The sequence below is a fragment of the Schistocerca serialis genome, chromosome 11 (genome assembly GCF_023864345.2).
Source record: "Schistocerca serialis cubense isolate TAMUIC-IGC-003099 chromosome 11, iqSchSeri2.2, whole genome shotgun sequence".
Lineage (NCBI taxonomy): Eukaryota > Metazoa > Arthropoda > Insecta > Orthoptera > Acrididae > Schistocerca > Schistocerca serialis.
The window spans coordinates 108,491,902-108,515,524 of NC_064648.1; the positions used below are offsets into that span (position 1 = coordinate 108,491,902).

Below are 23,623 nucleotides of genomic sequence, written 5' to 3' on the forward strand. Positions count from 1 at the left end.
ATGTCGGCGGCGTTCCCGCAGGTGAATCGGTGCTCGAGGCTGTCGGTCGTGGCACATTCGTCGCTCTTGTCACTTGCGACGAGTTTTATCTCCGCCAGTCTTTGGCTGGTTGGTACCGTTCTGTTCACTATTTTGTACCATGTCTTCTTCGCATTTTTAACCGACACGTTTTCCGAAACGTTTCCCATATTTGTTTCCAATTGTATTGCGGGGGTTTGTGTTCGGTTTTGTTTTTTGCCGGCTTCCCCCTGAGGGCCCAGCATATTCTCTTGGCTGTTCTGTGGCTGGGGTTCGCCACGGTGTCCAGAACGTAACATTTGTTGGCGTAGTGCAGCCTGACGTGTCGCATTCTGCCTCGTGTCGACCGGCGCTTCTCCTGATGCGGGCTTGTATCCTGCAATGACCTTGGCTGTGACGCTGTCAGGGTTATTGTCCTGGATGGCGAGAGTTCGTTTTAGTAGAAGGGCTGCACATTTGGTCTTTATATCAAGTAGACCTAGTCCTCCTTCTCTCGTTGGCAGCGAGCACGTTGCTTGCGCCACTTTGAATATATTTCGACGCCACATCAGGCAGCACACTGCGCCCCTAAGTGCTCGCGCAGTTTCGGCCGGGATGCTCAAGATTTGCGCCAGGTACCATGCTATTTTGTACCACTGCCTGTCTGGTTTGAGTCGTTGATTCCCTATCGGCAGTAGCACTGTTTGTTGGTTTGGGCGCCTGACGCTTTTTGGAATGTGTTCATGGTGGTTTCTACTCTGCCAATATCGTCCTGATCTTCAATAAAGATGCCTAGGTCGTCAGCGTAGGCTCTACATGCTATTGCTTTGTCTTCTGCAGAGAATCCTCTGATGTCATTTGTGAGTTTCCGCAGCAGCGGGTCCAGTGCTGTAGCGAATAGAGCCATTGACAGTGGACAGTCTTGCCTCACGGATCTGTCCAGTTTTATCTGTTTTGTTTTCCAACTATTGATTATTACTGTCGATCTCCCAGTACTTGGTATCTTCTGGATGATTGTGATGAATTTTTGCCCAAACCCGAGTCTGTTTAGTGTCTCTACGAGGTATTTGTGATCGATCCTGTCGAAGGCCTTGTTGTGTAACACCCCACCCGTCACTTATCTGTTTTTGGTGTGTGTTCACTGCAGGTAATTGACTAACAGATCAACAGAGAGTGCAAAACTGCCGCAATGTCGCATAACGCAAAGAAAGTAATAAGGACCTGTGACTCCTGATTGAACTGCTGTGGCAGTGTTGACATTAATTGATTCAGAATTGATCCCTTTTAAATAAAAAGGGGTTTACATTGATGTTATATTCAGCTATTGAACACCAGACGCAAATGTTGAACATAAAATTAATTAAGAAAGTGACTTGGGATTTCAACTACTTGATTGAAAACAGATGCAGTCGATTAGCACATATTTATTTTAACTTACGACCTTCAATCATCACATTACATGACTCTCGTAACAGGCAGTGGTAATAAATTGCGTTTCCGCTCAGTAAAGCGCGATAAATCAAAAGTAATTCCTATCGACTGACCCAGGCGTAATGCGAAGTGCGAGAAGAATTCCACAATACACGGCCCATGAAACCCTCGTGGAAACTTTGCCGATGTGATCCAACAAATTAATCAGTGGCCGGAGCGGGCGCAATATCACCGAATTCAGCGTGGTGGAGCAGCGTTGTTGTGTGGACGTCGGCCGACCTCGTGGTGCTGCAAGGCTGTGCTCGTCTATTCACTCCTAGCTATCTTGCTCAGTACATAGTTGGACCAAAACTTCCTATCTCCAAGCTCAATCGTTCCCTTGGCTAAGTCCTGAACTGCAGAGATGCTCACTCTTTCTCAGGCAAGCTGAGTAAAGAACGCCACGTCCGCACTCTAGGCAAGCTGGGAACGGAAGACTTCTACGGAGACTTCTCACAGTCCGCTCTTCGCCTCGGTTTCCCCTCCAGCAAAAGCACTTACGCCCATTGCAGCGCAAATCGCGTTAATTATGCGTCGCATCCCAGCGCCGACCAATGCCTGCTCTGGGAAGTGAACAAATTCCCACAAAATATCCCTTCCTCTCAACTTCTGTTATTTAGCTCCTCCCAGGTCACCCATCAAGGTTAGCGTCTGCACAAACACCAATTTTTCCGGAATTCTGATTCCCAGGAGAGTACTTCAAATTCCTCGGTCCTACGTTCCCATCGGAGGCCGGCGTATTTCATTCTGTCGCTCTTCACCTGCTTTACTTCAGACTCTGCGGACCGTGAATTCAGCATGAAGTTGCTATAGTCACGAACATGCTTATTTTGACCTCTGTTGACCGCTCCACCGTAGCTTTGCGCTGCTTTCTCGCACGTTTCACTGAAAACGGGACGACGGACATTTATCAACAGGCGTACAAGTTCTCCGTCTGCTTCCCTGTACACCAGCGTGGTGTCGGGGTCAACCACCGACTCACTGTCACTCATGTTAAGGCGGCTGGAGGCGGCGCACCATTACCGCTTTCTCAGAGCTTGAGCCGCCCTAAGCTGCCCATTGTCGCTTCCCTTAGCCGCTCCTGTGGCGACCACAGTCAATTCTGAGTACTTACCTGGGATAAACTAGCCTCCAGTAAATTGACGCGTTTCCACAAACTTTTCATGTCGTGTGAATTACTTTAAAACCATCACCCGACATTAATTATTTCAATACGTCCATACTATACACTCTACAAGATGCATTGTGCCTTGTCAGTCATTTTTTGTTCAGCCCTACTGTTCGCTCAATGTGAGTTAGGTGATCTTTAATGACTTCATGTAAGGGGCATAGTTGTTGCCATCTTACAGTTGAAGTCCACCGAAATTATGGCACCTGCGCCTCTGGTGGTGGCTGCCTGTGCTGTTATGTCCCTCTAGGTGCATGTGGCGTCAAATATATATTTCCCTTGTACCGCACATGTTTGCCACGGACTCATGACTTTCCTCATCGCCGATTTCAGGTTGTTTGCGATGCATTTTGCTATTATTTTATAGTCGGCGTTGAGGAGCGTAATCGGGTGTAACTCTTCAATGCGGCGGGCTGCTCTCGCCTTAGGGATGGGGGTTACGGTCCCTTCGGCCAGCCCAGGTGGAATTTGCGCCCCATCGAGTATCCCGTTCACCACCTCCGTGAACTGCACTCCCGGTACGCCCCAGTACGAGGGGCAGAACTCGAGCGGGATGCCGTCGGCGGCCGGTGCTGCTGCTCTGGCGCTGGTCTCCATCGTCTCTCTGACGTCGTCCTCGTCGACATTCTCTGCCAGCAGCGCCCTGCCCGCGCCTGTCAGCACGCTCCTCGTCTGCTGGAGAACTCCAGCAGTCGCCGCGTCGTCTGTCGCTTCTCGACAGAACACGTCTCGGAAAGAGCCTTCGATGTGTTTTGTTAATTCCGTTTCCGTCGTGAGCGTCTGCCGCTGCTCGTCCTGCAGCTCACTTACGCACTTTCCTGCGGCTCTCTCCCTTTCCCTGTTTGGGTGGTGCACGGTGAGCGGCTCTTGATCCACCTCGCCAGACGCCTTGCTTCTGGTGAGGACGCCTCTCATTTGTTGTTTCTTTATCTGAAGGAGTTTCGCCTCGGTTCTCCTCAGTCGCGGCAGGTACTGCTGGTCGTCTGCCGGTGCGCCGAGTGCGCCTTTCAGGCACCGGCGGTACAACTCGGCCGTGGTTCGCCTCCAGAAGCACCAACTGTACAGCGCCGGATGTGTGAGTTGACAGAGGTAGTTACTGCACATGTGGTGGGCCGCGAAGCCCGAGTGCGCGGATTTCGCTTCACCCTGTACACTTATGTACTGTTGTTTGTACAATAGTTGTAGCCTATGCCCTGGTACTACAGAGCACAATTTTAGTTTCTGTGCTACTGTGTGCCAAGTGTCAGTGAAACGGTACATACAGTTCGCGGCGGTACAAACACTCTGATCGTAAATCCGTTCCAACGTACTTGTATGCCAGTCCGTGAGCATTCTCTGTTATTGCAAAATAAATGTCGATTGACTTAAAACGAATGGATAGATCGGTTACGATGATTGGTATCTGGGGTACAAGAGAGACCTCTGCAGCTGCTTGATATGTGAGGGAAGCATCTTCAGTGACATTACATCGCAGTCTTAATCCACGGACAAATGGCATTACAAAGTTCAGGATGATTCACACTGCATAACCGTAATCTAATCACAAGCCTATAAGGTAGAAATACAAATCTCTGATCGTACAAGTTTATGTGAAATCCGACTTCGAGGAAGAAAACAAAACAGCACTTTGTTCGGTAGACATATATTGCTTAAAATTATATTCCCTGAGAAACAATATATGAGGGATAAAAATTTTGTATAATGGTTTAAACATTCTGCTGCCGCAATAGAAACCATCTGTGAGAAAGGAGTCGAAGCCACACTTTTCATAACACAGAACAGCTCTTTCTTTCTCGGACTCGGTTTTAACGGAAAAATATGTGTATTGTTGTTTAAGAAAATGTGTAGCCTATGTTCTTTCAATCGCTTATAAGAGCCTTGTGTAGAACTTCGAGGTAAACTATTAGAGATTTTTGGGAACAGTGTTAAACAACGTTTCTCCTTTATATAGGGTGATTTTTACCACCATGTGCAAACTCTAGGGATTGATCGATGAGAGGATACGGAACAAAAATAGTCTAACGGACTTATGTACGGAAAGGCTTGGTTACCATGCTAGAGGTCACGTATTTTGTTACAGAGAATGCGGTCTAATACGCGCTGTACCATGTACGCGTGGTTTCCTCCTAGAGGGTGCTACTGTTCCTCGTATGTCATGCCCTAGCGCCCTCTCAAGCCACAGTAACTGGTAACGTTGTATCCGATTCACTTCTCTTGCTGATTCACCGTGTAGTGGACATGATGCAGCGTTATACACAATGCTCCTATATTCGAATCGAGAGCTTGCCCACATGGTGTCTACTTACGGAAAGGCAAATAGCAACGGGCTGCTGGAAGTAACGTTGTATCAGATCTGTTCCCGCCAACAACCACAGCTTTCAATGTTTGCAACAGCGTTTCGCCGTTTGTCTGAGACGGGGTCGTTTCAGGAAGATAGAAATCATGAAGGACGTACCCGAAATGTTCGACCATCAGACTTGGAGGAAAATGTGATTAACACTGTGGAGGGCGACTGCTGTGTCCGCACCATAAAGTTGCCCCCCCCCCCCCCAGGACAGGGTACGGCAGACGAACGTGTGGGACATTCTCAATGACAGCTGTTGCTACCCTTATCACTTACAGCGTGTGCAGGGCTTACTAGCGACAGACTTTCCACATCGCGATCAGCTTTGTCACTGGTTTCTCCGACTGGCAACCACGATTCCAGGATTTGTGTCATCCATCCTATCCACAGATGGGGCCACCTTTATGCGGAGTGGCATCATCAACTTTCGGGACAGTCACCTGTGCCATATTATGCAGAACCCGCAGGGTATGGTGACAGCGAATGACCAGCGTCGGTGCAGCCGGAATGTGTGGGCCGGAATAACTGGCGACCGTATTTTGGGATCGATCTTCCTTCCGAGACACATAACAGGCCGGAACTTCTTGTGGCTGACTTTATCCCCCCTGCTGGAAGAAGTGCCGTCGATGATTCGAGGGATTGTACGGCTACTACGTGCAGGTGCTCCAGCTAACATCGCCGCCAACGCCCGGACGCGCCTCAGTCTTGTCCTCCCTTGTCGGTGGGTCACATCGAGGCGGGGTGGTTCCAGTCGCATGGCCTGCTCGTTCACCGGACCTCAACCCGTGCGATTACTGGTTAGGGGGTCATCTCAGTAGCACCATGCAGGCAGAGCCCACTCCGGATGTGGAGACGCTGGAGCAGTGTATCCGTGCCGCCTATGACACTGTCCGGGTGCAGCCTGGCCAGTGCGGACGTGTCACACAGAGCACGCTGCAGCGCGTGCACGGATGAGATGAGGCACACGGGAAATGTTTCCAACACATATTGTAACTGTGGCTACATGCGACAGCGCGTATTATACCGCACTCTGTGCAACAATGTACGAGTGTAGTTCAGTAACTAACGTCCCACATTTTTTTAAAAAAGCCATTAATATACACAGACAAACGTCCTGGTGGGTGCTTCACATTTGATGTTTGTTCCCTGCGCTGGGAGGTTTCGAACCGTTCTGGCAAGTGGCAGAGCCGTAGTACAGCGTCAAAATGGCTTCTACATACAACCCACGTTACAAGCAGCGTGCTGTTATTGAATTCTTGTGTGCAGAAACAGAAACCGTGGTGAACATCCATAAACATTTGTTTGCAGTGTTTGGCGATGCTGCAGTTCATAGGAGTACAGTTGGGTGATGGGTAAAGAAAGTTAGAGCCTCGGGAAATGCAGAAACAGAGTTCCACGATCAGCCCCACTCGGGACGTCCTGTAGCAGCCACTGATGAAGACATGCTGAATCGTGTGGATGCCATTATTCGTGCCGACCGACGCATCACAACTCGACAACTGGCTCTACTGTTGTCGGTCAGCATTTGAAGTGCGTCTGCAATGATGGAGACTCTCAGATAGTTAAAGAGGTGCTCACGATGGGTTCCACGAATGCTCACAGCGGGCCACAAGATTCAAAGAAAGACCATTTCATCTGAATTGTAGGAGCGTTCGGAAACCGACGGAGACACACTTCTGTCATGGATCGTTACGGGGGACGAAAGCTGGATGCACCACTTTGCGCCGGAAACAAAAAGGCAGTCCATGGAGTGACATCATCCTCATTCACCACAAAAGAGAAAAATCAAGACAACCATCATTACTGGAAGAGTCATGGTGACAGTCTTCTTACATTTTGATGATGTTATTCTCGTGGATGTGATTCCAAGACGGTTAACCATCAATTCAGAGGCGTACGTGAAGACTTCGAATAAATTCCAGAACCGTTTCGGATGTGTTCGATCGGACAAGAATCCAGTGTAAACCTTGCTCTAACACGATAATGCACGCCCACACACAAGTGTGGGAAGCCGGGACACATCGCCCCATTGGGTTGGAAATCATTGCGTCATCCACCCTACAGTCCAGACCTTGCACCCTCGGACTTGTATCTCTGTAGGCCGCCTAAAGACTCTGTATGGGGTATAGACTTTCAAGATGACGGGAGTGTCAGTCATGCAGTGAAAACATGGCTACGCCTACAGGACAAGAGCTTTTAATAGCAGAGAATACATGCTCTTCCACAACGATGGCGTGCAGCCATAGAACGTGATGGAGACTATGTAGAAAAGTAGGACTTGGACAAGACAAGTTCATGTACAGGATGACTATAATTAAAGTTAAACTTTCAAACTTCTGCAGAAATAACGCCACTGGTCAGAATAAAATCAAATTGCAACGGAATATTAACGGAGAAGGGGGAAAATCTATCGTAGAAGAAAAATAAATAGTTACAGAATGTAGCAATAGATGGCGCTGTAAGCATCATAGTTTAATAGAGGTCGACTACAAATGAATCATACAACAAAGCCTAAGGCGTACGTTTGACGTCAAACAAACTGTACTACTCAATCTGCATGGGTGTACAGGTGTCTTACTGTTAATTACGTAAGCCCATCCACCATGACAAGGTCATATCACATGGATTGAGATAAATCAGTTTTTAATTGTCCTGAGCACAATAACCGCATAAACAGCATCAATCATAATGAAATCGGGTTATGTCCTTGTGACTGGTGGAAAACGTGTTCAATATGCTGTTCATCGTTTCAGTTGAAATGGAGAAAGAGCATGTTCCACAACTGTTCGAAGTGTTTCCGGGGTCACGTTCAAAACGTGTTGCGCAATGCGTGCCTTCAGTGCAGCTACGTTCGCAGTCGGAACACTGAACGCAACATCTTTCAGACAGCCGCACAGCCAGAAGTCAGACGGATCAAGATCTGGTGATAGAGACAGCTAGCCTGTAGGGAAATGGCGGCTGATAATCCTAGCATTTCCGAAATGGCGCTTCAGCAGCTGCTTAACAGGATTTTCAGTGTGCGGAGGTGCGCCATCTTCCGTGAAAATGATTACATCCACACATCCACCCTCTTGGAGAGCTGGAATGACGTGGTTGCGCGAAAGACACTCATAGCGCTTACCAGTGACGGTACAGGTAACGGGACCGGAAGCACCTGTCTCTTCCAAAAATTATGGCCCTATGAAAAACGATGCCGTAAACCCGCACCACACAGAGACCTTTTCAGGATGAAGTGGTACTGGTTGGTTTGCGTGTGAATTTTCCGTTGCCCATATTCGACAATTCTGTGTACTGACACATCCTGTCTGATGAAAGTGGGCTTCGTCTGTCCACAAAATCTTCCACGGTCAATCATTGTCCACTTCTGTGCGAGCAAGAAATTCTAAAGCAAACGTCTCTCTCTTGCTGGCAGGCCAACAGCAAGCAACTCGTGCACATGGGAAATTCTGAATGGACAGCAAAGAAGAATGTCTCGTAGGATTTTACGCGCCGTGCTCACGGGTGCGCCCAACGTTCTGGCAGTTCTCCGTGCACCACACGTTGGCACTCCGCCACTCGTCTCCTCCTGCACTGCTGTGGCTTCTGCAGAGCGACGTGTGCACAGCCATCATCCTTGTAATGCGGCTTTACGAGCAGAGCGCGATCCTGCACTGAGACAGTCACGGCGAACGTTGCAGACGCGAAAGGAGGAAAAGCCGTGTACCCGGCGTGTTTATACCAACTTCACTGGGTCGTGCGCATGGCAGGTGTTTTCATTTACGTATTCTGACACATACAGCGCCATCTACTGATCAATCTTCACACAATTTTTTTTCTTCTGCCGTATGTTTTCCTCCTTCTCCGATAATATTCCGTTGCAAATTGACGTAATTGTGACGAGAGGTGTTATTCCTACAGCGTTTTGAAAGTTTAATTATAATCACTCTGTTAGTGTCACCAAATTCTGACTCTTAACAGCAAATATGTTGTGAGAAAAGAAATGTAGGGCATTACTTATTGAACGACCCTCGTACGGTTGAATAAATGTCCTCTAGCATAGAAACCATACACTTCCGGGCATAAGTTAATTAGACCTTTTCTGATCTGTATCCTCTCCTCAGTCAATCCCTAGAGCTTGTACATGGAGCAGAAATCATCCTATATATTAGTGTAGATGAAGCACCAACGTATTGTTTTGTCAGCACTTGGTTTCAGAACAACATTCGTTGTGTCGACACGAGTGCCTGAAGACCCCTTGCAATGTATTGTTTGTGCCCGGCAGGGCCCGTACGCTTTGAAGACCGTGGACTTTGGCGCCTGCGACGACGGGGAATACCCGGGGATGCTGGTGAACGTGTCGCTGATCTTGGACGAGGCTGTCAACGAGACGGCCTACACGGGGGAGTTCACCACCAGCTACGACTACCTGGCGGACGACTGCGAGGTGAGCGCTCGGCGGCAGCGTCGCTCAGCTCTGGAGCACCCGCGTGTTGTCCGATGTAAGGGGCGATTAGGCTAAGCTCTGCACCTCAGCTGCTTCCGAAGCCGTTTACGATGTCGTAATATCGTTTCCACTGGGTGAATTGTGAGGAAGCACTCACTAAGCGGCTCTTAGCGTATTTTCATTGCTAATTACTTACAGAGAAGGCAGTGGTAGCACCGCTTCCCCTCACATCACCGAAGTTAAGCGAGGTCGAGCTGGGCTATCACTTGGATGGGTGACCATCCGGTCTACCGAACGCTGTTGGCAAGCGGGGTCCACTCAGCCCTTTCGAGGCCAATTGAGGAGGTACTTGACTGAGAAGTAGCGGTTCCGGTCTCGTAATCTGGATAGCTGCGTGCTGACCACATGGTCCTGCATATCCGCATACAGTGAGGCCTGTTGGCCGAGGATGAAACGGCGACCGGTCGGTACCGTTGGGGCTTTATGACCAGTTCGGGCAGAGTTTAGTTTAATTACAGAGAAACAGATATCGACGTTTTTTTTCCTTTTCTTTTTAATGCAACTGTAGAAATTTATCCAGGTAGAATCGCAGTTGCACGAAGACGTTACACTATTTTCGGAGTAGTTACAACACCTGTCTGGTTTGATCTTGAAGTGGTTTGCCGTCTTAACGGGGAACTCGTAATTTCTTAGCCAAATAAGAAATACGTCACGTCTGATAAAGAGGAAACAAAGTTTAGACGTACACCATGAGCTGCATTAGAACTATTTTATTTGCCAAAATCGGTTTTTCGGATTAATAACACAACACCAGTGGCATTTGATACACAGGAACAAATGATTGTATGTACATCTATTTCTACAAAATGACAACTGTACTTACACTCCTGGAAATTGAAATAAGAACACCGTGAATTCATTGTCCCAGGAAGGGGAAACTTTATTGACACATTCCTGGGGTCAGATACATCACATGATCACACTGACAGAACCACAGGCACATAGACACAGGCAACAGAGCATGCACAATGTCGACACTAGTACAGTGTATATCCACCTTTCGCAGCAATGCAGGCTGCTATTCTCCCATGGAGACGATCGTAGAGATGCTGGATGTAGTCCTGTGGAACGGCTTGCCATGCCATTTCCACCTGGCGCCTCAGTTGGACCAGCGTTCGTGCTGGACGTGCAGACCGCGTGAGACGACGCTTCATCCAGTCCCAAACATGCTCAATGGGGGACAGATCCGGAGATCTTGCTGGCCAGAGTAGTTGACTTACACCTTCTAGAGCACGTTGGGTGGCACGGGATACATGCGGACGTGCATTGTCCTGTTGGAACAGCAAGTTCCCTTGCCGGTCTAGGAATGGTAGAACGATGGGTTCGATGACGGTTTGGATGTACCGTGCACTATTCAGTGTCCCCTCGACGATCACCAGTGGTGTATGGCCAGTGTAGGAGATCGCTGCCCACACCATGATGTCGGTTGTTGGCCCTGTGTGCCGCGGTCGTATGCAGTCCTGATTGTGGCGCTCACCTGCACGGCGCCAAACACGCATACAACCATCATTGGCACCAAGGCAGAAGCGACTCTCATCGCTGAAGACGACACGTCTCCATTCGTCCCTCCATTCACGCCTGTCGCGACACCACTGGAGGCGGGCTGCACAATGTTGGGGCGTGAGCGGAAGACGGCCTAACGGTGTGCGGGACCGTATCCCAGCTTCATGGAGACGGTTGCGAATGGTCCTCGCCGATACCCCAGGAGCAACAGTGTCTCTAATTTGCTGGGAAGTGGCGGTGCGGTCCCCTACGGCACTGCGTAGGATCCTACGGTCTTGGCGTGCACCCGTGCGTCGCTGCGGTCCGGTCCCAGGTCGACGGGCACGTGCACCTTCCGCCGACCACTGGCGACAACATCGATGTACTGTGGAGACCTCACGCCCCACGTGTTGAGCAATGCGGCGGTACGTCCACCCGGCCTCCCGCATGCCCACTATACGCCCTCGCTCAAAGTCCGTCAACTGCACATACGGTTCACGTCCACGCTGTCGCGGCATGCTACCAGTGTTAAAGACTGCGATGGAGCTACATATGCCACGGCAAACTGGCTGACACTGACGGCGGCGGTGCACAAATGCTGCGCAGCTAGCGCCATTCGACGGCCAACACCGCGGTTCCTGGTGTGTCCGCTGTGCCGTGCGTGTGATCATTGCTTGTACAGCCCTCTCGCAGTGTCCGGAGCAAGTATGGTGGGTCTGACACACCGGTGTCAATGTGTTCTTTTTTCCATTTCCAGGAGTGTATATAGCAGTAATATAAGTCTACTTACATTATGCTCTTACATAGCAATGACACATTTGTCATTTAATATGACAGGATCTGAAATGTTTCCCATAACATACACTGAAGCGCCAAAGAAACTGATATAGGCTTCCATATTCAAATGCAGAGATATGTAAAAAGGCAGAATAGGCGCTGCGGTCGGCAACGCCTGTATAAGACAACAAGTGTCTGGCGCAGTTGTTAGGTCGGTTACTGGTTGGTGCTTCGGTCATCGGTCCCTAGGTCGGTTACTGTTGCTTTGGCAGGATATCAAGATTAAAGTGAGTTTGAAGGTGGTGTTATAGTTGCCGCACGAGCGATGGGACACAGCATCTCCGAGGTAGCGGTGAAGTGGGGATTTTCCCGGATGACCATTTCACGAGTATACCGTGTATATCAGGAATGCGGTAAAACATGAAATCTCCGAGATCTGTGCGGCCGGAAAAAGATCCTGCAAGAACGGTACCAACGCCGACTGAAGAGAATCGTTCAACGTGACAGAAGTGCAACCCTTCCGTATCTTGCTGCAGATTTTAATGCTGGCCCATCAACAAGTGTCAGCATGCGAACCATTCAACGAAACATCATCGATACTGGCTTACGGAGCCGAAGACCCACTCGTGTGCCCTTGATCACCATACGACACAAACCTTCCCGCTTCGCCTGGCCCGTCAACACCGACACTGGATCTTCCCTGGCAGCACGATGACAATGATACGGTCACCGAAAGAAGAGCCATGGAACTTCATAAGATAATCCTGAATCGCTACTCAAGTTTAACTCGGCGAGAACACGGACAGCGTCTGACGCAAAAATGCCGTCGCGAGCAACTCCGTTCCCAGCTGTAACGGAATTGTCGGCTCACAGCAGGTTTCGTGGCAATTTATAGACAACGCGTCATTTTAGTTGACCGTTTATCTCATAGCGAAGAGCTATAGAGCGGTGAACGAGAAAGAAATGCGATTGCGATGATGAAGTTTAATCGGAAGACCGTAATATTTCTTATCATATTTTCTATTGGTTAAGGGAGACAACACTATGGTCTTTCAGTGAATTCCCCTAGGCAATGAAAGTAAAAAGATTTACCCAGAGTTGGGAAATCGCTTCATCGCCTCACTAGTAAAGGCGACCTCATTTCATGGCAGATGTGGTTTGGAAACTGAGTTTCAGCTGTGGGCAGCCCGCATCTCGTGGTCGTGCGGTAGCGTTCTCGCTTCCCACGCCCTGGTTCCCGGGTTCGATTCCCGGCGGGGTCAGGCATTTTCTCTGCCTCGTGATGGCTGGGTGTTGTGTGCTGTCCTTAGGTTAGTTACGTTTAAGTAGTTCTAAGTTCTAGGGGACTGATGACCATGTTAAGTCCCATAGTGCTCAGAGCCATTTGAACCATTTTTCAGCTGTGGGCAAAAGTTTGCTACCGAAACCAACTAGAGACGCTCCTTACTTCCCAAATAAAGCATCGCATACGGCGAGAACTGAATAACAGGCACAGAAGTGAAAGAGAGGAACTCATATATAATGATTTCATCCTTTTTTCCTTTCTTGTCTCAATATACACCTGCGGCACAACCTGAGCAAAACGCGTGTGACGTTGTGGTCCACGTGTAGGAACGGTCAAGCATAGTCTGTCGGAACAAAGAGGTGCTATCAGTTTCTTCAGACCAGAAGACAAAACAGCTTCATTTGTCACGAATCCTGATTAGACTGAAAGCTGCTACATGTAGCCTCTGGAACCGTACGTGGATAAACTCCAAAGCAGTTTCGATATTTACGTCGAAGCGTCGGTCGGAACGAAAGAAAAGTAGTATGCGTCATTCACAGAAATATTCAGAGTACGTTATAGTGCTACAACGATGAAAAATAATATTACGACAATGTCAAACCTTATTTTCATAAAATAAAGAATAACTGACGATATTAAAAATGTAATTATAATTTTATTATTTTAATTTTTGTGCTCAGTGAATCAAAGAGTTTCTATTGCACGGAATAAACTAGCATTGTTTGTACTACGAAACTATATATGATTCTTAAATTAGAACTAATTCCATGTAAGACCTTTTTGTCTGGGCGGAGTTTGTTCTCGTACTCGTCGGTAGAGAAAGAAAAGTTTCTTAATCGATGTATGTAATGTGAATGTATAAAGGCTATAAAAAGGGGAGAGAGAGAGAGAGATAATTCTTGCGGACAATGACCATATTGTATAAGAAAAGGTAAATACAAGTTATTCAAAACAAATATCTCTAAAGCGTACCGTACTGTGATTTAAAAAGACTGAAAATTGCGGTGTTTAATCTAAACCTGTCCTGAATAACAGCGAAGAACATTTATGTCATCATATATTTTCTTCGTTTGACCACGGTTGTCATTCGCATGTTACTTTTTGTTACGCGACGTGTTAGGAATACTTTCATTATACGCGCAAAAGCGCACACAGCTTTGATCGAACCTGCTTCTTTCGGAAACGATAACTCTTAATCAGTACAATTACGCGAATACCGTCTGAATCGCAACCGTGATCACAAAAGTGTTTCCTGGACCTGATTTTTATAAATGTGTAGACTTGAAAGCGAACAATATTGCACCATCGCTGGCTCGCAACAATTGAAAGAAAACAAAACAGGGACTGAACAACTTTAAAGGCCGTCAGCGTTACGAAATCTGAACGACGTAATTTAATTAATTAAATATTAACAGGAAGAGAATTATTAAATTTTAAAGATTAAATGGTAGCAAGAATTTAAAGCATTTTAGCATCAGTACGTTTCTTTGCATTAGTAGTTGAGTATCAGATACCATCATATCTATTTAAAAGATAGTGCGTAAATAACATTGCCACCTTTTATAATTATTGTTCTAGCAATTCAACGTGAGACGCTTTCCTATGTAAAGTCAGTGTACTGGAGACATATTGAACATTTTATTAGTACATACTAGTTTTAGCTTAGCAACTGTGCTTGTCGCAATTGGGACACGGTTTTTAAAGATTATCAACATACACAATGCGTGCCATTTTGTAGTGCGGTTTCCTGGTATGGACTTTTCGGACACGTCGGAGAGCGTACACCACACTTCGTACGAGCACCTAGTAATGTTAAATTTCTTCTCTATTCTCATTAGGGCAACTTTCATGCTGATTTGATACGTGGATGGAATGTGTAAGAAATCACAGCACTACTTCGCAGAGGAGGAAGCAAACCACAACGAAAACTCTTTGGCAACAAAGGCTGTGCGATTCGAATGTCGATGCAGAAAATAAAGCGATGGAGATTTGTGCGTTTGGAACATGTAATCCCCGTTTTCCTAACGATCGATTAGATGTACGCCATTTATATGTTTAGATAACATAGTAAAGCAGTAGCAGAACAAACAGTACACCATTTAAACGCTAAAACTTAAGAATAGGACAAATCTTTCGCAATACTAAACGCATCGTCTTAGTGAGAAGACTGTAGAGCAGAGCTCTGTCGAAGGCAGGGGCTGCACGTGTGGCGCTGCAGAGTCGGCCGTAATAAAGAGGGCGAGTGTGTCCGTGTTGTGACGTCACGGTTGTGAACCACGCAACGAGGCCTGCCGCGATGGGTACAGAATGTGCGTACACTTTCCAAAGTAGGTGTCTACATCTGCATATTGTGCGTTTCCCGGGCTGGGTGGACGGCAGTGAGTTATCAGCACTGCTTACTACCCAAGTGCTTGCAGACCGGCACAAACGCACGTGAAACAAAAGTCGTTACAGTCTGCCCAGTGACGGAGCACTGAGTAACGGTTGGACACTCTTCTTTCAAAAGGGAGAATTTTAACCCAACTGGCTCCACAAGCTACGCACCAAACCTGCTTCAGAATCCTTCCATGGGTTGAAAGCAGGGATGCGTGTCGGTCGGCAGGTCTAAAACGCTACGAATGGCGAAGATTTTGAGGCGACGGGATGTTAATCTCTAACTCGGTATACGGGCGTCCTCCATCAGTAACGTATTCGGTTCTTCACGCTTCATATCTCGATACTGTGTCGCTATCTGTACTGGAGTATGCAGGGACCATAGCCTCTTATTCTGTGTAAATTCGGACATCACAGATGTTAGTTCTTAGGGCATAACGACACACACCACACGTACTCCCGAGGAAACGGCCAGAAAACTATATGCTTCCCACCAGCCCGATATTTGCTCTTCTGTAGAAGCGGCCAGCTAAATGAGCCACAGTCTAACAAGAACAGGAATTCTGTCGTTCGTGAAAATAAAGACTTGTCAGGACAGTGTGTGAAACGTTTGCTGTCGTCCCACCTGACCAAACGCAACAAGCATAGATACCGGATTAGCACTGCGGGTCTTGGAGAAATTAGCTTAACGGAATTGCTGCACGTGTGACGCTAATACGACACGGAGATGCGTCGTTGAAATGAGTGCTTAATACTGCAACTGTCTGATCCACCTGGTTTCGAACCTCGACACGGCAAGGATAGATGCATTTGCCGTCTAAATGTTGCATGGGGGCTTAATAAAATAAAATGCAAATATTTTTAGTAGCTGTAAGTCCGATTACGCAAGTCTCGTAAACGGATGGCCCTGACTAGTATTATTACGCTATCTGACTGCATAGAATGACAAACAAGAATGTAAGAAATTTTCTGTTAACACAATTAACTAATTAAGTCCCCAGCAACTATAAAATCTACAAATCCAACAAAGCACAAGTGTAGCTGTTCTGTGTGTGGTAGTGTGACTCAACGCACATCTGGCACAGTTCTTCTTCAACAAAACAAGAATTTTTAAATACCAATTATACTGACGTGATAAAAGAAAATTAGAAATACTATAATTGCGTAAGGGAAGCAGAATTACACTCTAATACAAGAACACAAGCCAGATGCTTTGTTGACTGAACCTGTAATGACACATTATTCAGGACACACAATAATAAGAAAACAAAGAACAGTAGTTAGTTACCTTAATTTATATTGACGAAAACCACTCTGATCATTACAATATCTCCATTGGATCAACATCTGCTATCTCTCCCATCAAATAACTGCATAAACATGGAACAACACTCTCCACCACCGCATCTCATTCTAACTTCAACTACACGCAGTGTCCACCACAACTTCCCGGCAAGAACTGCCTGCCGCTACCTCTCAACACGCACTCCACGACTGCTCGGCAAGAACTGCCTGCCGCTACGTCCCAACACGTACTGCCAGTGGAGGCGGCGGAACAATACTCTCTCTGGCGCGATTTTGGCGCTGTGGCTCAGTGTAGCCACCTTTCATATGCCCTTCCTCCACGGGCTAGAATTTGATGGTATTTTTGCCAGCATTGGTGGTGAAAATACCACCAAATTCGTCAAAAAAAAAATACAGACAAAAATAAGAGATCATATTAATACGTAAATATCATATAACTAGATAAAATTTTGGCTTTGCACTGACCTTTCAATAGCCTAATATATAAAATACACTAAGCAATACAAATTCTTTCATACATGTGACTTTACATAATAGTTTACAGAAATATCATGTGGTTAAACAATTCAATCGATAACGTCAGCAATGACGAATATGAGCAGGTAAGAGTCTTATAATTTTTCACAAACAGTAATACACAAAAAATCTGTTAATACAAATATTCACAACAAGTAGTTCAAAGTTCCAGCAGTAGCACCAAGCACTGTTGAATAGGTGCTGACAGCAACAAGTGACATCATCTCAGTAGAAGCAGTCCATCAGTGGCACCCAGCATTGTGGAACAGGTGCAGACTCCAACAGGTGACATTATTTCAATAGATGCAGTCCATCAGTGGCACCCAGCATTGTGGAACAGGTGCAGACTCCAACAGGTGACATTATTTCAATAGATGCAGTCCATCAGTGGCACCCAGCATTGTGGAACAGGTGCAAACAGCAACAGGTGACATCATCTCAGTAGAATCAGTCCATCAGTGGCACCCAGCATTGTGGAGTAGGTTCAGACTCCAACAGGTCACATCAATTCAGTAGAAGCAGTCCATCAATGGCACCAGCAATGTTGAACAGGTGCTTACAGCAACAAGTGACACCATTTCAGTAGAAGTAGTTCCATCAGTGGCACCCAGCATTGTGGAACATGTGCAAACAGCAACAGGTGACATCATCTCAGTAGAATCAGTCCATCAGTGGCACCCAGCATTGTGGAACAGGTGCAAACAGCAACAGGTGACATCATTTCAGTAGAAGCAGTCCATCAATGGCACCCAGCAATATTGAGTAGGTGCAGACACCATCAAGTGACATTATGTCAGTAGAAGCAGTTCCATCAGTGGCATCCAGCAATGTTGAGTAGGTGCAGACAGCAGTCCATCATATTCACGATCACTGATCACACAGTTCCTCCGCAGAAATTAAACATGTCCTAGTGGCACCAATCATGTAGAAACAGTACAAGTAACAGTCCATAATATCCAATTATTACTCAGACAGTTCAAGCATGAACAATAGTTTGAATACACTTACAAATGCTTTTACAATGCTCTTACACTACACATACAAATCATAATAAACACACAAATGATATCAGATAATTGTCATATTACTATTACAAGTACACAAACATCAGTAAACCTATGATATTTATGGTTGTCAGTGCAAGCCACTACAAACAAATAAAATAATATTTAGGAGATAGGTGGGTAGGATTAGGAAAGGAAAACACACAAAACACACTCACTCATCTTTCATCCACATTAAGTACTACTGTGTAATTGTATAGTGTTAACTGTCTGAATCCACTTCTGTCAAATTTCATGTTCATCATGTGTATCAAGTAGTAGTGGCAGCAATGTATAACAGTCAATAATAGTTAAGTCAACGTCATAGTCATCATGTCAAGACCAATGTTTGCCAAGCCAGATCAAAATGTATGGTTGCTGAACAACCGTCAGTGTGCCAAGATATGCAATGCTTCCTCTCTCCAAAAAAAAAAGTACATACTGCTTAGTGATTTAACAAAGTGTGTGTAGACAATCTTCCTTCCATTTTAGTGTTCTAGTCTGCTATCTTCATCCTCCTTGTTCCATATTGACCAACAAAAAAAAAAAAAAAATATGCACCTCACTTACTTTACCTCTTATACACCATACTCCAATCAACTTCATACAATCTCTATACCTCAATAATACCTCTTCAATACGTCGACATATAAACCTTATTGCCAGTATCATTTCTTATACACCAAAACTCCAATCAACTTCATATAATCTCAATACCTCAATAATACCTCTTCAATACGTCAATACATATAAACCTTAGCACCAATATCATTTCACTTCCATAACAACTCTTTCCTCAAACCAGTTTCGTCGAATAAGTACAGATAAAATCCTAATGCAAACCTCCTCATCCCATACAATCCGAAGACACACTGTCAACACACAACCTCTGTGTAATCCATCTGACCAAAATCTTCTACTCATTATGAATTATAAACAAAGAATGCATACATGACCTCTAACAGACTTAGTTAGAATAACTCTCAGTAATTAAGTATGATTACGGAGTGTGAATGATCATAATATTTCACAGTGTGTACACCACTTTAAGAATTATGGCAAACAGAAGCAAACATGTTGAGTATTTCTTGTGTCAAGTGTCACTTCCTATTTCAATTGCTCACGAAAAATGCAGTGTAATAACTGTGTTGGTATGTCATGTCGTTAGCTTCCTTTCTATTAGCACAAATTATACAGATTCCATAAAACCTCCAGCTCATGTGACTTCTATGACGTTTCTTGTACTAATGTCGTTCGTCGGATTATAGCAGTTCATTTTCTTATCTTAAAAATATAAGGCATTGAGCGTAAGCAAAACAAGCAATAGCGAGTAAATATACCGGTAGTGAACAGAATGTCAACAAGTGGATGCAGCACAATGTCTATAACGAGGCTCTGCCAAGCGAACAGTCTGTAACTAGTACCATAGTGTAACCTAAACTCTATGTTTGTACACTGTACATCAGCATTGCTATATACCAAATTAAAGTATAGTTATGACACAAACAGAAATGTATAAATCTACAATCCATACGCATAGCAGCAAACATATCTTACGTACTAAACAGGTCATTAGCATCGTATCTTAATAAGTAAACATGAAGGCGCAAGCAAATAAGTAAACATGAAGGCGCAAGCAGATAAATCACAAAGTATAACTTACATACCTAATCACATCAGCACAATTAATCAGGTGACAATTATAATTTAAATAAATAGGCACAGCAGGCACATAATTAAAAATATGACATCAGTGAAAAAAGCAGTGCAGCCAAGCGATGCATAATATACACAAGTTACAATCCAGTTCATTAATAAAAATTGTCAAAATCAGTTAACGTACGCAAGCACGTCGCTTCACAAGCAAATTCATAGAACATGTAATTAGCACAAAGTATGAATCACGTAATCGCGAGCAGCAAATTACGTCTAAAGTACGTACCTAAGTGGAAATATGTTACCTGAAAAATAAACTCAATTAATAGTTACCTTTTTTAGTTTATTACTTTCTTCTTTGAAATGACATTTTTCCTGAAATTTTCTCGACAGCAAGTCGTCTTAACGTCGGACACGCACAGAATTTACCTGAAGTTCTTAAATATTTTATAGAACCGTATCCTGAAAAATACTGAATGTTAATAACAGAATTTATCAAGTCACTATAGCTTTATACTGAATTTAGTCGGAGAAATTAGACTGTGTATTTATTTACGGCTGTCAGTGCATTCGCACTGACCGCTCGATCATCTGTAGGCGCGTGACGTAGGAAGTGATTGTTTGCGGTCAACGACTGCCCTTTGCGGCGCGCAGACTTGACTGTTGCTTTGAGTATACGCTGCCACCAAAACACAGCGCGGTGTCCTTGTACTCTCCGCATGTTTACATGTAGCTGTTAGTTTCTCACCAGTATGTCATTCTACAAAAATTTTTCAAAAGTATATCATTCCACAAAAATTTTAACGTTAGATATATGATGTATTCCCTTAGAGCGTCGTGATTTAAGAGTTTCTACTTCAACAGTGTTTTCATGTATAATTTTGCGAACTCTATATGGACCGTTATAAAGCAAAAAAAATTTGCGACACAAGCCCTTTCCTTTGTGAGACAGACAGTGAGATTTAATTAACACCTTCTGACCAACTGACAAGATTTTTAAACGACCAGGACGCTTTGCTGATTTCACTCTTCTAGCAGCCGCAGATGCAATATTTTGTAGAGCCAGGTTGACAACTTCAGAATGCCGCAGTTTCCGTGTAGGCGGAAAAGGAACGATTTCAGAAATGCGATTTGTCGGTGCTTTGTTTTTTAATATCAGTATAGGCGGTAAAGAAGTTGAATCATTAGGGAGTTCATTCAGAATGTTTTGAAAAATATGAAGATACTGATCCCAAGTTCTGTGATTCTGATGACAATAAAGACGACACAACTTATTGATTTCCTTCATCCATCTCTCTGAAGCGTTAGATTGGGGGTGAAAAAGTGAAATGAAGATTGGTTTAATTTTACGACGCTGTAGAGTACGAAGCCAACTTTTAGAACGAAACTGTGATCCATTATCTGATATAACCTTATCAACATGACCCACTTCTTTAAGAAAATGTTTGATGAAAGCGTTAGATACTGAACGAGCTGTTGCTTTGCGTAACGGTGTAAAACACACATATTTTGATGTCAACTCCACTGCTACGAAAATGTACGCAAAACCATTAGTAAATCGAACCACTGGACTGAACAAATCAACTGCAGCCATGTCCTTTAATTTTGCTGGAATGACAGGAAACAACGGTGCTCTGTGAGAAACTGTCGGCGGTTTAGCCTTTTGACATAATTTGCATTTGGCAAGAACAAATCGAATACGTTTTTCCATATTATTGAAGTAGCAATTTTCTCGTAATTTATGAAAGCATTTTCTGGGACCAAAGTGTGCATAACTGAAATGCGTATACCAAATCAGCTTATTAACCCACTCATCAGGAATACAAACTAACCAAACAGAGTTGTCGACCGATTTTCGTTTAAAAAGAATGTCATTGCGAACTAAATAATGCTGTCTAATCGCTACGCTTTCCTTTCTCCTCCACTTCTCCTTAATGTCCTTCCAGATTGGATCCTTATTTTGCTCCTTAGCGATGTTCTGGAGCGAAGACGAAATAAAGTTCTCAAACGCAACACCTTGAATATACATCAAACAATAATTGTTTTCCTTGCAGTCCTCTTCAGCATTTTGTTTCAAACCCATAGGTGCACGTGATAAAGCATCGGCAACAATATTTGAAGAACCCTGTATGTAAACAATACTAAAATCAAATTCTTGTAGGTACAACGCCCATCGTGACAATCTGCCATGAGTTAATTTTGTCGACATAAGAAACTCCAGAGCTCGATGATCGGTGTAAACCTTAGTATGTCTGCCAAACAAAAATGTGCGAAATTTTGTAAAAGCCCAAACAACAGCCAAAGCTTCAAGTTCCGTAATCGAATAATTCTTTTCTGATTTCGAGAGAACACGACTTCCAAATGCAATAGTCTTTTGTACTACAACGCCGTTTTCTTCTATCTCTTGAAATAAATGTGCACCTAGCCCTTTGTATGATGAGTCCGTCGCCAAACAAAAATCTTTAGATAAATCCGGGTGTGAAAGAAGTGGAGCAGCAACTAAAGCATCACGAAGTTGTTCAAATTCTGACTGAGCTTCCTCATCCCAACACCAATTAGATTTCTTCCCAGATAGTTCGCATAAACGAGGTGTGGCCAAATCGTCCAATCTAACAAAGCGTCTAAGAAAATTACAGACACCAAGAAAACTACGAACATCACGTTTTGTGGTAGGAACAGCATAATTACGAATAGCGTCTAATTTTTCTGGATCAGGAAGAATACCTTCTGTAGAAATAATGTGACCGAGAAATTTCACCTGAGAACGGCCAAATTCAGATTTTTCTAAGTTCACTGTAATGCCAACTCTTGCAAAGATACGTAATAATGACTCCAAAATTTTGTTGTGCTCACTCCAAGAACGTTTAGCAATAAGAATGTCGTCGACATAAGAAGTAATATTGTCACGAAGATAAACAGGTAAAATTTCATTTAAACTGCGAATGAATGCTGCTGAAGATACAGTAAGTCCAAACGGTAATTTCCGAAACTGGTAACAGTTACCAAAGGCTAAAAAGGCAGTATATTTTCTACAATCAGGGTGGAGTTCTATTTGCCAAAAACTTGCGTGCATGTCAATCGTGGATAAAACTTTAATTCCATGAAAATGTTGAAGAAGTTCATCTAAATTTTGTGGACGGTCAGTTTCAGGAATGATGATATTATTTATCTGTCTGGAATCCAGAACCAAACGAATTGACCCATCCTTTTTAAGAACAACGTGTAATGGGCTAGTATAAGGACTGGCTGCAGGCTCAATAATGCCCTGATCTAACATGTACTGAAGTTCGTTCTTAACCTTGTCTCTGTAAGCCAGAGGAATAGCGTACGTTTTCCCGCGAAATGGTGTGTGTTCTTTTACTTTAAATAAATATTGTAAGCCTTGTATAGTTCCCGTGTGATGACTAAACACTGTAGCATGTGAAGTCAAAATTTGGTGCAGCTCTTCTCTTGCAACGTCATCTGGCACTTCAGCTTTCTTAACCTTTTCATTAATTAGTTCTTCGCTATTAATTATGTCATCCATCGCGTCTCTGTATCTGTTGTCATTGTCATGAATAAACACATTGTCGTCATAATGCTCAACGAAAACATCAGAAGTAAGAAACCTTAAACATTTTGTATCTGACTCAGATCTTGTTAAACACTCGAAAAATTTCAAACATGTCGGCATTCCGGCAACAGTCAAATTCACACTTCCTTCTTTAAAGTTCAAAATTGCCTT

The 23,623-nt window shown here is 44.6% G+C and overlaps 1 protein-coding gene across 1 annotated transcript in view; it reads left to right on the forward strand.

Annotated features, from left to right (window-relative positions):
* Positions 1–23,623, forward strand: part of LOC126427085 (uncharacterized) — a 104,091-nt gene that overhangs the window by 14,851 nt on the left and 65,617 nt on the right. Inside the window, exon 2 of the mRNA XM_050089262.1 lies at positions 9,241–9,402. Coding sequence (XP_049945219.1) covers positions 9,241–9,402 — 162 coding nt within the window. The remainder of the gene's footprint in view (positions 1–9,240; positions 9,403–23,623) is intronic.